Below are 17,865 nucleotides of genomic sequence, written 5' to 3' on the forward strand. Positions count from 1 at the left end.
TAATACAGTCACCCCCTTTTGTAATAAATTCCACTGCAATACCATCCAAACCTGCTGCCTTGCTGGCTTTCATCTTCCGCAAAGCTTTCACTACCTCTTCTCTGTTTACCAAATCATTTTCCCTAACCCTCTCACTTTGCACACCACCTCGACCAAAACACCCTATATCTGCTACTCTATCATCAAACACATTCAACAAACCTTCAAAATACTCACTCCATCTCCTCCTCACATCACCACTACTTGTTATCACCTCCCCATTTGTGCCCTTCACTGAAGTTCCCATTTGCTCCCTTGTCTTACGCACTTTATTTACCTCCTTCCAGAACATCTTTTTATTCTCCCTAAAGTTTAATGATACTCTCTCACCCCAACTCTCATTTGCCCTCTTTTTCACCTCTTGCACCTTTCTCTTGACCTCCTGTCTTTCTTTTATACATCTCCCAGTCATTTGCATTATTTTCCTGCAAAAATCGTCCAAATGCCTCTCTCTTCTCTTTCACTAATAATCTTACTTCTTCATCCCACCACTCACTACCCTTTCTAATCAACCCACCTGCCACTTTTCTCATGCCACAAGCATCTTTTGTGCAATCCATCACTGATTCCCTAAATACATCCCATTCCTCCCCCACTCCCCTTACTTCCATTGTTCTCACCTTTTTCCATTCTGTACTCAGTCTCTCCTGGTACTTCCTCATACAAGTCTCCTTCCCAAGCTCACTTAATCTCACCACCCTCTTCACCCCAACATTCACTCTTCTTTTCTGAAAACCCATACAAATCTTCACCTTAGCCTCCACAAGATAATGATCAGACATCCCTCCAGTTGAACCTCTCAGCACATTAACATCCAAAAGTCTCTCTTTCGCGCGCCTGTCAAGTAACACGTAATCCAATAATGCTCTCTGGCCATCCATTGACAGCACGTCGACCCTGGTATACCACATCGTTCCAATTCACTCTATTCTTTGCACGCCTTTCACCCTCCTGCATGTTCAGGCCCAGATCACACAAAATCTTTTTCACTCCATCTTTCCACCTCCAATTTGGTCTCCCACTTCTCCTCGTTCCCTCCACCTCCGACACATATATCCTCTTGGTCAGTCTTTCCTCACTCATTCTCTCCATGTGACCAAACCATTTCAAAACACCCTCTTCTGCTCTCTCAACCACACTCTTCTTACTTTCACATATCTCTCTTACCCTTACATTACTAACTCGATCAAACCACCTCACACCACACATTGTCCTCAAACATCTCATTTCCAGCACATCCACCCTCCTGCGCACAACTCTATCCATAGCCCACGCCTCGCAACCATACAACATTGTTGGAACCACTATCCCTTCAAACATACCCATTTTTGCTTTCCGAGATAATGTTCTCGACTTCCACACATTCTTCAACTCTCCCAGAATTTTTGCCCCCACCCCCACCCTATGATTCACTTCTGCTTCCATGGTTCCATCCGCTGCCAGATCCACTCCCAGATATCTAGAACACTTTACTTCCTCCAGTTTTTCTCCATTCAAACTTACCTCCCAATTGACTTGACCTTCAACCCTACTGTACCTAATAACCTTGCTCTTATTCACATTTACTCTTAACTCTCTTCTTTCACACACTTTACTAAACTCAGTCACCAGCTTCTGCAGTTTCTCACATGAAACAGCCACCAGCGCTGTATCATCAGCGAACAATAACTGACTCACTTCCCAAGCTCTCTCCTCCACAACAGACTGCATACTTGCCCCTCTTTCCAAAACTCTTCCATTCACCTCCCTAACAACCCCATATATATATATATATATATATATATATATATATATATATATATATATATATATATTATCCCTAGGGATAGGGGATTAAGAATACTTCCCACGTATTCCCTGCGTGTCGTAGAAGGCGACTAAAAGGGAAGGGAGCGGGGGCTGGAAATCCTCCCCTCTTTTTTTTTTTTTTTTTTTTTTTTTTTTTTTTTTTTCAAAAGAAGGAACAGAGAATTGGGCCAGGTGAGGGTATTCCCTCAAAGGCCTAGTCCTCTGTTCTTAACGCTACCTCGCTAATGCGGGAAATGGCGAATAGTTTGAAAGAAAGAAGAATATATATATATATATATATATATATATATATATATATATATATATATATATATATATATATTTTTTTTTTTTTTCATACTATTCGCCATTTCCCGCATTAGCGAGGTAGCGCTAAGAACAGAGGACTGGGCCTTTGAGGGAATATCCTCACCTGGCCCCCTTCTCTGTTCCTTCTTTTGGGGAAAAAAAAAAAAAAAAAAAAAAAAAAAAAAACGAGAGGGGAGGATTTCCAGCCCCCCGCTCCCTTCCCTTTTAGTCGCCTTCTACGACACGCAGGGAATACGTGGGAAGTATTCTTTCTCCCCTATCCCCAGGGATAATATATATATATATATATATATATATATATATATATATATACCACATATATATATATATATATATATATATTTTTTTTTTTTTTTATACTTTGTCGCTGTCTCCCGCGTTTGCGAGGTAGCGCAAGGAAACAGATGAAAGAAATGGCCCAACCCCCCCATACACATGTATATACATGTGTCCACACACGCAAATATACATACCTACACAGCTTTCCATGGTTTACCCCAGACGCTTCACATGCCTTGATTCAATCCACTGACAGCACGTCAACCCCGGTATACCACATCGCTCCAATTCACTCTATTCCTTGCCCTCCTTTCACCCTCCTGCATGTTCAGGCCCCGATCACACAAAATCTTTTTCACTCCATCTTTCCACCTCCAATTTGGTCTCCCTCTTCTCCTCGTTCCCTCCACCTCCGACACATATATCCTCTTGGTCAATCTTTCCTCACTCATTCTCTCCATGTGCCCAAACCACTTCAAAACACCCTCTTCTGCTCTCTCAACCACGCTCTTTTTATTTCCACACATCTCTCTTACCCTTACGTTACTCACTCGATCAAACCACCTCACACCACACATTGTCCTCAAACATCTCATTTCCAGCACATCCATCCTCCTGTGCACAACTCTATCCATAGCCCACGCCTCGCAACCATACAACATTGTTGGAACCACTATTCCTTCAAACATACCCATTTTTGCTTTCCGAGATAGTGTTCTCGACTTCCACACATTCTTCAAGGCCCCCAGAATTTTCGCCCCCTCCCCCACCCTATGATCCACTTCCGCTTCCATGGTTCCATCCGCTGCCAGATCCACTCCCAGATATCTAAAACACTTCACTTCCTCCAGTTTTTCTCCATTCAAACTCACCTCCCAATTGACTTGACCCTCAACCCTACTGTACCTAATAACCTTGCTCTTATTCACATTTACTCTTAACTTTCTTCTTCCACACACTTTACCAAACTCAGTCACCAGCTTCTGCAGTTTCTCACATGAATCAGCCACCAGCGCTGTATCATCAGCGAACAACAACTGACTCACTTCCCAAGCTCTCTCATCCCCAACAGACTTCATCCTTGCCCCTCTTTCCAAAACTCTTGCATTTACCTCCCTAACAACCCCATCCATAAACAAATTAAACAACCATGGAGACATCACACACCCCTGCCGCAAACCTACATTCACTGAGAACCAATCACTTTCCTCTCTTCCTACACGTACACATGCCTTACATCCTCGATAAAAACTTTTCACTGCTTCTAACAACTTTCCTCCCACACCATATATTCTTAATACCTTCCACAGAGCATCTCTATCAACTCTATCATATGCCTTCTCCAGATCCATAAATGCTACATACAAATCCATTTGCTTTTCTAAGTATTTCTCACATACATTCTTCAAAGCAAACACCTGATCCACACATCCTCTACCACTTCTGAAACCACACTGCTCTTCCCCAATCTGATGCTCTGTACATGCCTTCACCCTCTCAATCAATACCCTCCCATATAATTTACCAGGAATACTCAACAAACTTATACCTCTGTAATTTGAGCATTCACTCTTATCCCCTTTGCCTTTGTACAGTGGCACTATGCACGCATTCCGCCAATCCTCAGGCACCTCACCATGAGTCATACATACATTAAATAACCTTACCAACCAGTCAACAATACAGTCACCCCCTTTTTTAATAAATTCCACTGCAATACCATCCAAACCTGCTGCCTTGCCGGCTTTCATCTTCCGCAAAGCTTTCACTACCTCTTCTCTGTTTACCAAATCATTTTCCCTAACCCTCTCACTTTGCACACCACCTCGACCAAAACACCCTATATCTGCCACTCTATCATCAAACACATTCAACAAACCTTCAAAATACTCACTCCATCTCCTTCTCACATCACCATTACTTGTTATCACCTCCCCATTTGCGCCCTTCACTGAAGTTCCCATTTGCTCCCTTGTCTTACGCACTTTATTTACCTCCTTCCAGAACACCTTTTTATTCTCCCTAAAATTTAATGATACTCTCTCACCCCAACTCTCATTTGCCCTTTTTTTCACCTCTTGCACCTTTCTCTTGACCTCCTGTCTCTTTCTTTTATACATCTCCCACTCAATTGCATTTTTTCCCTGCAAAAATCGTCCAAATGCCTCTCTCTTCTCTTTCACTAATACTCTTACTTCTTCATCCCACCACTCACTACCCTTTCTAATCAACCCACCTCCCACTCTTCTCATGCCACAAGCATCTTTTGTGCAATCCATCACTGATTCCCTAAATACATCCCACTCCTCCCCCACTCCCCCCGCTTCCATTGTTCTCACCTTTTTCCATTCTGTACTCAGTCTCTCCTGGTACTTCCTCACACAGGTCTCCTTCTCAAGCTCACTTACTCTCACCACCCTCTTCACCCCAACATTCACTCTTCTTTTCTGAAAACCCATACAGATCTTCACCTTATATATATATATATATATATATTTTTTTTTTTTTTTTTTTTTTCGCTGTCTCCCGCGTTTGCGAGGTAGCGCAAGGAAACAGATGAAAGAAATGGCCCAACCCACCCCCATACACATGTATATACATACGTCCACACACGCAAATATACATACCTACACAGCTTTCCATGGTTTACCCCAGACGCTTCACATGCCTTGATTCAATCCAGTGACAGCAGTCAACCCCGGTATACCACATCGCTCCAATTCACTCTATTCCTTGCCCTCCTTTCACCCTCCTGCATGTTCAGGCCCCGATCACACAAAATCTTTTTCACTCCATCTTTCCACCTCCGATTTGGTCTCCCTCTTCTCCTCGTTCCCTCCACCTCCAACACATATATTCTCTTGGTCAATCTTTCCTCACTCATTCTCTCCATGTGCCCGAACCATTTCAAAACACCCTCTTCTGCTCTCTCAACCACGCTCTTTTTATTTCCACACATCTCTCTTACCCTTATGTTACTTACTCGATCAAACCACCTCACACCACACATTGTCCTCAAACATCTCATTTCCAGCACATCCATCCTCCTGCGCACAACTCTATCCATAGCCCACGCCTTGCAACCATACAACATTGTTGGAACCACTATTCCTTCAAACATACCCATTTTTGCTTTCCGAGATAATGTTCTCGACTTCCACACATTCTTCAAGGCTCCCAGAATTTTTGCCCCCTCCCCCACCCTATGATCCACTTCCGCTTCCATGGTTCCATCCGCTGCCAGATCCACTCCCAGATATCTAAAACACTTCACTTCCTCCAGTTTTTCTCCATTCAAACTCACCTCCCAATTGACTTGACCCTCAACCCTACTGTACCTAATAACCTTGCTCTTATTCACATTTACTCTTAACTTGTTAGAAGCAGTGAAAAGTTTTTATCGAGGATGTAAGGCATGTGTACGTGTAGGAAGAGAGGAAAGTGATTGGTTCTCAGTGAATGTAGGTTTGCGGCAGGGGTGTGTGATGTCTCCATGGTTGTTTAATTTGTTTATGGATGGGGTTGTTAGGGAGGTGAATGCAAGAGTTTTGGAAAGAGGGGCAAGTATGAAGTCTGTTGGGGATGAGAGAGCTTGGGAAGTGAGTCAGTTGTTGTTCGCTGATGATACAGCGCTAGTGGCTGATTCATGTGAGAAACTGCAGAAGCTGGTGACTGAGTTTGGTAAAGTGTGTGAAAGAAGAAAGTTAAGAGTAAATGTGAATAATATATATATATATATATATATATATATATATATATATATATATATATATATATATATATAAAGCTGTGTAGGTATGTATATTTGCGTGTGTGGACGTATGTGTATACATGTGTATGGGGGTGGGTTGGGCCATTTCTTTTGTCTGTTTCCTTGCGCTACCTCGCAAAAGCGGGAGACAGCGACAAAGTATAAAAAAAAAAAAAAAATATATATATATATATATATATATATATATATATATATATATATACATACACACAGTCATATACTTATATAGACATGGATATACTTCATACTTGCTGCCTTTATTCATTCCCGTCGCCACCCCACCACACATGAATTAGCATCCCCCTCCTCCCGCGAGGTAGTGCTAGGAAAGAACAAAAGGCCACATTCATTCACGCTCAGTCTGTAGCTGTCATGTGTAAAGCACAAAAACCACGGCTCCCTTTCCACATCCAGGCCCCACAAAACTTTCCATGGTTTACCCCAGACGCTTCACATGCCCTGGTTTAAGCCATTGACAGCACATTGACCCTGGTATACCTCATCGTTCCAATTCACTCTATTCCTTGCGTGCCTTTCACCCTCCTGTATGTTCAGGCCCCAATCGCTCAAAACCTTTTCGACTCCATCCTTCCACCTCCAATTTGGTCTCCCACTTCTCATTCCCTCCACCTCTGACACACATATCCTCTTTGTCAATCTTTCCTCACCCATTCTCTCCATGTGACCAAAACATTTTGATATGCCCTCTTCTGCTCTCTCAACCACACTCTTTTTATTACCACACATCTCTCTCACCCTTTCATTACTTACTTAATCAAACCACCTCACACCACATATTGTCCTCAAACATCTCATTTCCAACACTTTCACCTTCCTGTGCACAACCCTATATATAGCCCATGCCTCACAGCCATATAACATTGATGGAACCACTATTCCTTCAAACATACCTATTTTTGCTTTCCGAGATAACTTTCTCGTCTTCCACACATTCTTCAGTGCTTCCAGAACCTTCGCCCCCTCCCCCACCCTGTGACTCACTTCCACCTCCATGGATACATCCGCTGCCAAATTCACTACTAGATATCTAAAACACTTCACTTCCTCCAGTTTTTCTCCATTTAGATTCACCTCTCAATTTACTTGTCCCTCAACCCTACTGAACCTAATAACCTTGCTCTTATTCACCTTTACTCTCAGTTTTCTTCTTTCACACTCTTTACCAAACTCAGTCACCAGCTTCTGCAGAGTTTCTCACATGAATCAGCCACCAGCGCTGTATCATCAGCTAACAACAACTGACTCACTTCCCAAGCCCTCTCATCCACAACAGACTTCATACTTGCCCCTCTTTCCAAAACTCTTGCATTCACCTCCCTAACAACCCCATATATAAACAAATTAAACAACCATGGCAACATCATGCATCCTTGCCGCAAACCGACATTCACTGGGAACCAATTGCTTTCTTCCCACTCGAACACATGCCTTACATCCTTGATAAAAACGTTTCACTGCTTCTAGCAACTTACCTCCCACGCCGTATACTCTTAATACCTTCCACAGAGCATCTCTGTCAACTTTTATCATATACCTTCTCCAGATCCATAAATGCTACATACAAATCCATCTGTTTTTTTAAGTATTTCTCGCATACATTCTTCAAAGCAAACACTTGATCCACACATCCTCTACCACTTCTCAAACCACACTGTTCTTCCCCAGTCTGATGCTCTGTACATGCCTTGACCCTCTCAATCAATGCCCTCCCATATAATTTCCCAGAATACTCAACAAACTTATACCTCTGTAATTTGAACACTCACCTTTGTTCCTTTTGCCTTTGTACAGTGGCACTATGCATGCATTCTACCAATCCTCAGGCACTTCACCATGAACCATACATACATTGAATATCCTCACCAACCAGCCAACAACACAGTAACCCCTTTTTTAATAAATTCCACTGCAGTACCATCCAAACCCGCTGCCTTACTGGCTTTCATCTTCCACAAAGCTTTCACTACCTCTTCTCTGTTTACCAAATTATTTTTCCTGACTCACTTCGCACACCACCTTGAACAAAACACCCTATATTTTCCACTCTGTCATCAAACACATTCAACAAACCTTCAAAATAATCACTCCATCTCCCTCTCACTTCACCACTACTTGTTATTACCTCCACATTTGCCCCCTTCACCGATGTTCCCATCTGTTCTCCTGTCTTATGCACTTTATGAACCTCCTTCCAAAACATCTTTTTATCCTCCCTAAAATATAATGATACTGTCTCACTCCAACTCTCATGATACTGTCTCACCCCAACTCTCATTTACCCTCTTTTTCACCTCTTGCACCTTTCTCTTGACCTCTTGCCACCCAACCTATGTTGATGATATCTGAATTTGTGTCTGGAGTATCTCACCAGGCTGAAAAAAAGAAAAAAAAAAAGTGAACAGACAGTAATATCTGTCTCTAATGAAGACTCGCCTTCTCATGGAACTTCTCGCCCTCCTCCATACCTACTTACATCCATGTCTTACTTTTCCAAGAAAAATCTACCTCTTGCAGTAACTTTTATGTCTCTCATATGAACCTGTACCATCGTGTATTAAGCATCTCTGTCAACTCTTTTCCTATGCTCTCTCCTAACCCTTAAATGCCTCATGCAAGTTATTGTCATTTCCAAGTATATCTAGTGCCTAGATGTTGCATCTTTCCTTAAACCATGTTTCTCCTCAAGTAGCTGCTTTCCATTACTCTTTCTTTCACCTTTTCCCATACACCTTTCTGGGTATTAAAAATAGACTTTATAACCGTATAATACAAACATCCATTTTTTTCCCCCATTCCATTATACAAGGACATTAAATATACACTGGCCAGTCTTCATTAGTAACAACATTGCTTCCTTTCTTGAGAAGGATCAGTTGCTATTCCACCTGCTCCCAAGTTCTGCTTTTCACCATCCTGTTCTTCAAGACTCACTCACTTCTAATCCCCTCCTATCCCAAACACACCAAATCTTCCTTTCTACCGTTAACAAATTCAGCAGTCCTTCAAAATATATGTACTGGTCATCTCCTTTTCACACCTCTATATCATTTAATGCATTCAGTTCAAGAGGATGAGAGATGTGCAAGGAATAGAGTGAATTGGAACAATGTGGTATACTGGGGTCACCATTCTGTCAGTGGACTGAACCAGGGCATGTGAAACATGGAGAGGCTTTGGGGCCTGGATGTGGATAAGGAGCTGTGGTTTCGGTGCATTACACTTGACAGCTAGACTGAGTGTGTACAAATGTGGCCTTTTTTGTCTGTTTTCTTGGCACTTCCTCACTGAAGCAGGGGGTAGCGATGCTGTTTCCTGTGGGGTGGCAAGCAAGTATGAATATGTACATGTGTATATATGTAATATGTCTTTGTATGCAGATGTATGTATATGTGTATATGTATATGTACGTATATATGCGTGTATGGGTGTTTATGTATATATATGTGTATACAAGTGGATGGGCCATTCTTCGTCTGTTTCCTGGCCTACCTTGGTGATGCAGGAAACAGCGATTAAGTATATATTTATATTTATTTTACTTAATCATTGTTTCCTGCATCAGTGAGGTAGCACAAGGAAACAGATGAAGAATGGCCAAACTCCCTGCTTATACATATATATATAATGATAATAAAGAAAATAAAATAGTTTCCTTCAAAATATTCTTATCTTCTTTTCACACCTTTATTTACACTTTTCCATCTGCTTTAATCATTGCCACACTCATTTGTTGTGGTCTTCAAACACAACTGGATACACCTTCCAAAACATTTCTGTATTCTCTCTGAAGTTTATTGTTACTTTCTTTCCATCTCTCATTTGCTCCAATTTAGCCTTCTAATATGATTCTTAAATTTAAGCCACACTCTCTTATACTCTTCTCAATTATTATTACTCCCTCCATGTAAATACCATGCATACACCTCCCTTTTGTGTTTCACTAGTGATTTAACTTCCTCATTCTACAACTGACCACCCTTTCATATGTAGCTAGATCCCACTTTTCCCTTGCTACATATTTCATATTAATATTTAGGCCCTACAGTGAACTCCCATTTATATATACAGATAAAAACCCAAAACGGCTTTTTCATTCCCTCACAGGTAAAAAACCTAAACAGTGACACTGTTTAATTTTTCTCCCTTAATAGTATGTGCAGAGGTTGCTTCATTTTATGTAATTGGTAAGGTTGATAAATGAGTAATGAACTCGTACATCCTACAAGATCCAGTTTCAGGATAATATGATGATGTTCCTTCTCTTACCCTCCAAGCCTGTTTTAACACATTGATAATTGGAGTACGTTCTGTACTCTTCCTCCATCCCATTTTTCTCAATTAACACCTAATAAATACATTATTCATATATGAATCACTTGAAAACTGTTTGAATTATGGTAATACACACAATGAGCGTTTGTTTTCAATTATTATCATGCCTACCAAACATTATGCCAGATTTTGTCATAAATTTTCTTACTGAAACTAAAATAGTACTTAAATGTTCATGAGATGCTTTAATCCATACCATTTATATTTGTTTCATTAAGCCAGGGCATTCTGATTCTTTCATCAGCGTATCTGTCTCTTCCTTCTTTTCATCTTAGTAATGGCCACACACATTCATACATCCCAGCTTGAGCTCTCAAGAAAATATCCTTGTTGAATAGCAGTAGACCTTTGTTCCAACTTTTAGGTAGTGACAGTATGGGAGAGGAATTTTAGCATCCCACTTCTGCCCCTCTTAGTTGCCATCTGTGGCACAAAAGATATGTGGATAGTATTTTTTCCCCTCCAATTTATTTTATGACCTAAACACAAATAGAAATCTTAATTGAGGCTTAGACATAAGTAAAAAGAAGAAAAGAAAAAAACAAGAGGCAAAGATTAAGAATACATCTGAAAGTGTGAGAAGATCAGAGTTAGAAAGAGAAAAACAGTGAATGTTCTGTTCTGATGCCAATAATTCTTCTCTGAACGACTAATATTTGTTTTTGTATCGAGTACTACTTCTTACCCTTCATTTGGGGAGGCTCTAACTTCATGTGTATTTGACACAGTAAGGTCTATAGCAATCTGACTTATTAGGTCTCAATCTGATTTTAGAGTGTGAATTATTTACCCAGTGCTGTAGTGTTGGTTTTCCTTTCCTCTTCTATAGATATTGCTTTGTTTTCTGCTTTTGAGAACTGGCTGCTTGTGTGACCCATATTAGCTAGACTACATAATAGGTAGCAGGCCACTGGACCATGTGATTGCTGTGTGGCTTCAGGCAGCTGTAGAATGAACCATAATAATTTTCTTTCTTTTAACTAAGCTGTGGAACTCTTTTCCCATTTCATGTCTCCAAACATATGTGACCTACCTCTTTTTGAACAGCTGGTTTTCCACTTCCTCCAAAATGCATAAGATTATTTTCCTATTTTTATTCTCTTATGTTTTTAGCCCTTTTGAGTTTCATATAAGGCATGGCCTCAAAGGACTTCTGTCTGTGATCGGATCCAGTGATAAAAAGAAAAATAAAGAAAGTGATATCTTTAGATAAGAGATAGTATTCTGCCTGGTAACTTAGTTTTAATGAGAGAAAATATGCTTAGCATCTGACTTGTATTGCTTAAGATGATTCTTTTTTCTTTTCATACTTGTCTGCATACACAAGTGAGTTTGCACCAGCAACAAATGAAGAAAGGCTGCATTTGCTTTCATCCATTCTCTGTCTCTCATGTACAGTGAACCAAAACGACAGTTTCCTATCCACAACATCGCCCCACAGACCTTTCCATGGTTTCTCCTGGCCGATTCACATGCCCTGTTTCAGTCCCTTGACAGCACATTGACCCTTTTATACTACATCTCTCCATTTCACTGTATCCTGTGCATGCCTTTCACCTTCCTGGATGTTCAGGCCATATTTATCTATCTATATCTATGTATCTGATGACCTTTCACTTCAGGAACTCCTCCGAGGAGTGGCCCTGGCAAAAGATTTTCCATAACTGGTGAACTATGTTGTTGCTTCTTAGCCTTTAGTGCCTCACCTATAACGTTATATTCCACTGGTAAAGGCCAACTTTGGTGCCATGTTTTCAAGAGGTTCCTACCAAATGTTCCAGTTGACTACTTGTATTGAATGTGACTACCCAGTGTTCCTGCTTAATGTTCCAATCTACTACTTCTGCCTGAACCTCCCACCTATTATTCCTACCTACTGCTTCTGTCCAATGTTCCTACTTACTACATCCATCTATTGCTCTTACCATATTGCCAAAAGATAGGGCCAGCACATAGCTCTCTTTGCATGAAAATTTAGTTACGAAAAATGATTTGTGTGACTTAAACCTCAAAACATATCCCATGTGATCCATCCCACAATGTTGGTTCACTTTCCATCTTCTATAGGTATTACTTTAGCCATTTCTCCTGAGAGCTGACTGCTTGTGTGCCCCCTCCACTAGCAAGACCATGCAGTACTTGGCAAGCTGTGTGGCTCTTGGTAACTCAAGGGTAGGCCGTTTTGATAAATGTTTCTTTCCATGCACTTTGAAGATTTAGAACTCTCTATCCTCTCATGTCTTTCCCAACATCTTGGACCTGGCACATTCTAAGATGCAGGTTTTTCCCTTCCACCAAAATTCGTAAATATTTTTCTTTTCCCCTGCTTTTTTCCTTTCATTAACCTCTTTTCAAAGCCTGGCCTTGATGTGATTTTTTCCCCCTGACTGAATCTCCAATTTGAAGAAAAGTGTTTTCTGGTGTTATGTGTGATGAGATATTTTTATGTGTGTGGACTGAATATCAGCAGTCCATTTGTAGTAGAGTTAGAAAGAAAAGACAGAGACCTGAGTCAAAGGAGTGCAGCTTGATAACCACTGAAGAGCTGGCTAACTATGCAGTAGGTAGGAACTGTAATATACCTCCTTGGCTGGTGGCTGTCTACTAACTACTACCCTCCTATTCAGGCCTTGGTCACTCAAATTAATTTTCATTCCAATCTTCCATCTCCAATTTGAAAATCCCCTTTTCACTGTGACCCTTCCACTGCTGACCTATATATCCTGACATTTAAAAACTACTATGTAATAAGCATAGTCAGTGGCTTCTTATTAATCTTTTATCAACTTTATGACACGTGTTTATATGGAGTGTGCATTTTATGTGTTGAATTGGAAGGATGATTGACTCATGTACAAATGTGTTTAGTTGTGCTTCACAGATTTACAGAATCGTCTTGAAAGACTTATGGCTTGACAATAGATTACTACTAAATTTATCTATGCAATTTTTTTGAACTCACTAGTTATCATCTTGTTACTCTCACTTCTGCTTTCTCCAAAGTCCTTGAATCTCTTCTCAAATTTCGTTTCTCTCTGCATCTTTAATTTCTCAGACTTTTGATTGCCAGTGTGTTTCACAAGTTGTTGTCCACAAATAATATCCTTTTTTGTTACAAATTTTTGGTCATCCTCTCTGAGAGACTAAGGGGGATCTTGTATTCCTTCTTATCTTGGAAACTTTTGGTAGGGTGTGGCATTAGGGTTGTTTTCCAAGCTGTACTCTTTCAGTTTTCCTCTTTACCTTGTTCTCTCGATCCCAGCCTTTTCGATGGTCATTTTATTTGACGAATTAATCTTTCCTTATCACCGTTGATATTCCTCAGTTCCATCTTATCTCACACCCTATTCCTTGTGTTTATCAGTGATTATTCAGCAAGTAATCCAGCTTAAAAAATTGCAGAAATTGCTAAAGATTAAGACATTATAAATTTTTGACAGTTGTGTGATAGATACTTTATGCTAGATGGGAATAACATCTGTGAATTGTATATCATTGTGATTTAATTCTCAGGGTCTTACTGGGAGTGCATTACATTATAGTGTGTTTAAATCATTACAGTTGATAGTCGATTTAAACATTTGTTCATTACTCAATTAATTTGCATGATCAGCCCCATGTCATTTGGAATGGTGTAATGTGATATTAGTAGGTTGTTAGGGAGGTGAATGCAAGAGTTTTGGAAAGAGGGGCAAGTATGAAGTCTGTTGGGGATGAGAGAGCTTGGGAAGTGAGTCAGTTGCTGTTTGCTGATGATACAGCGCTGGTGGCTGATTCATGTGAGAAACTGCAGAAGCTGGTGACTGAGTTTGGTAAAGTGTGTGAAAGAAGAAAGTTAAGAGTAAATGTGAATAAGAGCAAGGTTATTAGGTACAGTAGGGTTGAGGGTCAAGTCATTTGGGAGGTGAGTTTGAATGGAGAAAAACTGGAGTAAGTGAAGTGTTTTAGATATCTGGGAGTGGATCTGGCAGCGGATGGAAACATGGAAGCGGAAGTGGATCATAGGGCGGGGGAGGGGCCGAAAATTCTGGGAGCCTTGAAGAATGTGTGGAAGTCGAGAACATTATCTCGGAAAGCAAAAATGGGTATGTTTGAAGGAATAGTGGTTCCAACAATGTTGTATGGTTGCGAGGCGTGGGCTATGGATAGAGTTGTGCGCAGGAGGATGGATGTGCTGGAAATGAGATGTTTGAGGACAATGTGTGGTGTGAGGTGGTTTGATCGAGTAAGTAACGTAAGGGTAAGAGAGATGTGTGGAAATAAAAAGAGCGTGGTTGAGAGAGCAGAAAAGGGTGTTTTGAAATGGTTTGGGCACATGGAGAGAATGAGTGAGGAAAGATTGACCAAGAGGATATATGTGTCGGAGGTGGAGGGAACGAGGAGAAGAGGGAGACCAAATTGGAGGTGGAAAGATGGAGTGAAAAAGATTTTGGGTGATTGGGGCCTGAACATGCAGGAGGGTGAAAGGAGGGCAAGGAATAGAGTGAATTGGAGCGATGTGGTATACCGGGGTTGACGTGCTGTCAGTGGATTGAATCAAGGCATGTGAAGCGGCTGGGGTAAACCATGGAAAGCTGTGTAGGTATGTATATTTGCGTGTGTGGACGTATGTATATACGTGTGTATGGGGGTGGGTTGGGCCATTTCTTTCGTCTGTTTCCTTGCGCTACCTCGCAAACGCGGGAGACCGACAAAGCAAAAAAAAAAAAAAAAAAAAAAAAAATTAATGATCCCATATGCAGGTGCTCTTACAGCTCCAAGGCTGTGGTGTACTCATTAACAGGACAGAATGGACTCCTTTGAAGTGAGTTCTTTGACAAGATTTTACTCTGTGTCATCATTTAACAAAAATGCAGTGACTTTTCTCTCGCGATGTAGCCGCAATCAGGCAGAGTTCTTCAACAACACCTAATAGAGAGACAGATCTAGTGCTAGTTTATTGACTCAGCATATATTCATATTAGAGCCTTACTAAACTAATGAAACTACATAGGTAATAAAATAATGTTGGCAAATTTGATGACTTTCTTTTTTCTTTTTCCAGCTGAAGGCACTGGGAAATTTTCCGGAGGATGTAGTAATTCAAGCATATTTTGCCTGTGAGAAGAATGAAAACCTGGCTGCTGAGTTTCTCTTCAGTCAGACCTGGGATTAGAATTAATTTTAATAAGAAAATTAAGTTAATTTAGCATATAAAACTCTTGTTAAGTGCACAGCTAAGCTATGGGCTGATTACCAGTGGCTTGTTATTTCCAAATTTTTATGGAAGACGAATTATGTATACATAATTTCATAATGCAAAAATTTTCAGTTGATACATAGTAGGGGAACTTATGTTTAGTGTAGGCTTTTGACCTGCACTACTTGTTATGTGGTTGTATGCTTCAAACACCCGTGCTACCACTCCTTTGTGTAAATAATGTGTGTGATAGCTTTCATGCAGATATATCTTGTTTTTTCAAAAACCTATATTAAGGATTGGTGATCAGTTTCTTTATCCTATGCTGTTCAAATGGTACTGGCTGTTAAAGCACGGGTGAAAAAAGGTGAAAAGAAAAGACTTTCACATACCGTAGGTAATCCATCCAGAAATTCTTGTTCATATGAAGTCTATGTCCATGATGTCTTTAGTTTTAATCTTCACTAATACTTGCAAATTGATTTTTATCTACATTTGTGAAATGAAAAGAAATTTTGAGTTTTGTCTCGTAAAGTTGAATGGTACAGTGTGGTGTTCAGATGCTGTTATATAATATAAAAAATAATTTCCTAATTACATCTTCCATGAGAGAATGATTGAAGTACAAGACACATCAACTGAGCCACAACCATCATTAAGTGCTTAGTGTTCAATTGAGGAGTATTGCACACTGACATTGTGTAGTGCTTAGCTTCTCCCTTTTATCTAAGAAAATTTTAGTATCAGGCTTCTCTGTGAGAAATAAGAAATGTATAGATTCCATTGCTCAATTTTCATAGCTTTTCTATTCAATCAACATTTGCATGAAGCAAATTGAAACTGAATTGGAAATAAGGCCCCAAAAACTGGGACTTTTGTGATGTTAGCTATCTGAGACTTTGTATGTTGGGCAGTTCTTTTTAGTGTGAACTGCTAAATTTCCTTGAAATGGCATTCTTGTCCTGTCTGAAGCTTTTACAGCACATTAGCAGCACACTTGTGAGTGAGACTTTAAATATTATGATTATGTTCATTATTTAGTTTTCTTTAGTGCTAGTTTCCCCCACATCTGTCCTTTATGCATGGAATGTTGCTTGAGGCATGCAGTGCAACATTGCTCTTCAAAACCACCCTAAGACTGACAATACAAATATCATGGATTCACTTTGAGCACCTGCAGGATTTTTAGTGTTTAGGGAAAAAATTCTTCAACTCTATGTGAGGGTAGGTATGTCAGATTGGGGTTAATTCTAATGATGTTTCATTCCTGTTGTGCAGGAAAAAATCACATATGCTTTAGAAACTGGAGCAGCTAGTTAGTATCACAACCAATTAAAGACTGTACGGACCTCACAATATACTGTATAAAGAATTTTGGCCTTAAAAGATCAGTCTCCTCTCCCTCATTCTGTCCGAGCTTCTGGCGCTCACTTGTTACCTCGGCTGCTCATGAGTTCTGCCATTGGTGTGCTTGCTACCAGTGGCATGAATAACATCCAGATAGAATAAGTTGCCACTTTTGCTCTCCCTAGGCCTTACTTCAATAGGGAAGCATTTTGTAAAAATATTTGTTAATATTTCTTGTGAAGAGGAATACGACTAGCAGGTTAAGCATTGTTTTTTTATCCTGTGTGATATGACTAATAAGAAATGAAAGCATTGTACAGTTTTATAGGAAAGAAATGTAATTTATGTTGTATATAGTTGAATTGATAATCAGTATGGGTATTACACAAGATTATGCAATGCCAGTCCATTAATTTAAGCACATATACAAGTTTTTTGGTGTAGGTTTGCATGTACCATCTCCTAGTCATTCAAGTTGTGCAACTATTTCAGTATCATTTTGGTTATTGCACTTTCATCTATGTTCATATTGTGTCTGTCTATTTATCTATATCTTTGATGCCCATTCCCACCAGGAACTCTCTCACACGGTTGGTCATGGCTAAAGAGTCTCTGTAGCTGGTGAACTCCACCAGTGCTTGTTAACCTTTACTACTTCACTCTTAACAGGCCACTTGGAGAGGATAACTATTCTGCAGTGTTTCCAGAGTCTTCTACCTAGTGTCCCCACTAACTCTTTCTACATAATGTGTCTACCTAATGTTCCAGCCTACTACTT

At 40.2% G+C, this 17,865-nt stretch overlaps 1 protein-coding gene across 2 annotated transcripts in view; it reads left to right on the top strand.

The window, feature by feature from the left end:
* LOC139757188 (UV excision repair protein RAD23 homolog A-like) overlaps positions 1–17,351 on the top strand; it is a 79,983-nt gene extending 62,632 nt beyond the window's left edge. For both annotated transcript variants that reach the window (XM_071677330.1, XM_071677339.1), the window contains one exon: positions 15,606–17,351. In XM_071677330.1, coding sequence (XP_071533431.1) covers positions 15,606–15,716 — 111 coding nt within the window. In that variant the 3' untranslated portion in view covers positions 15,717–17,351. The remainder of the gene's footprint in view (positions 1–15,605) is intronic.
* The last annotated feature ends 514 nt before the right edge of the window (positions 17,352–17,865 follow it).

This window comes from Panulirus ornatus, chromosome 2, assembly GCF_036320965.1.
Source record: "Panulirus ornatus isolate Po-2019 chromosome 2, ASM3632096v1, whole genome shotgun sequence".
Lineage (NCBI taxonomy): Eukaryota > Metazoa > Arthropoda > Malacostraca > Decapoda > Palinuridae > Panulirus > Panulirus ornatus.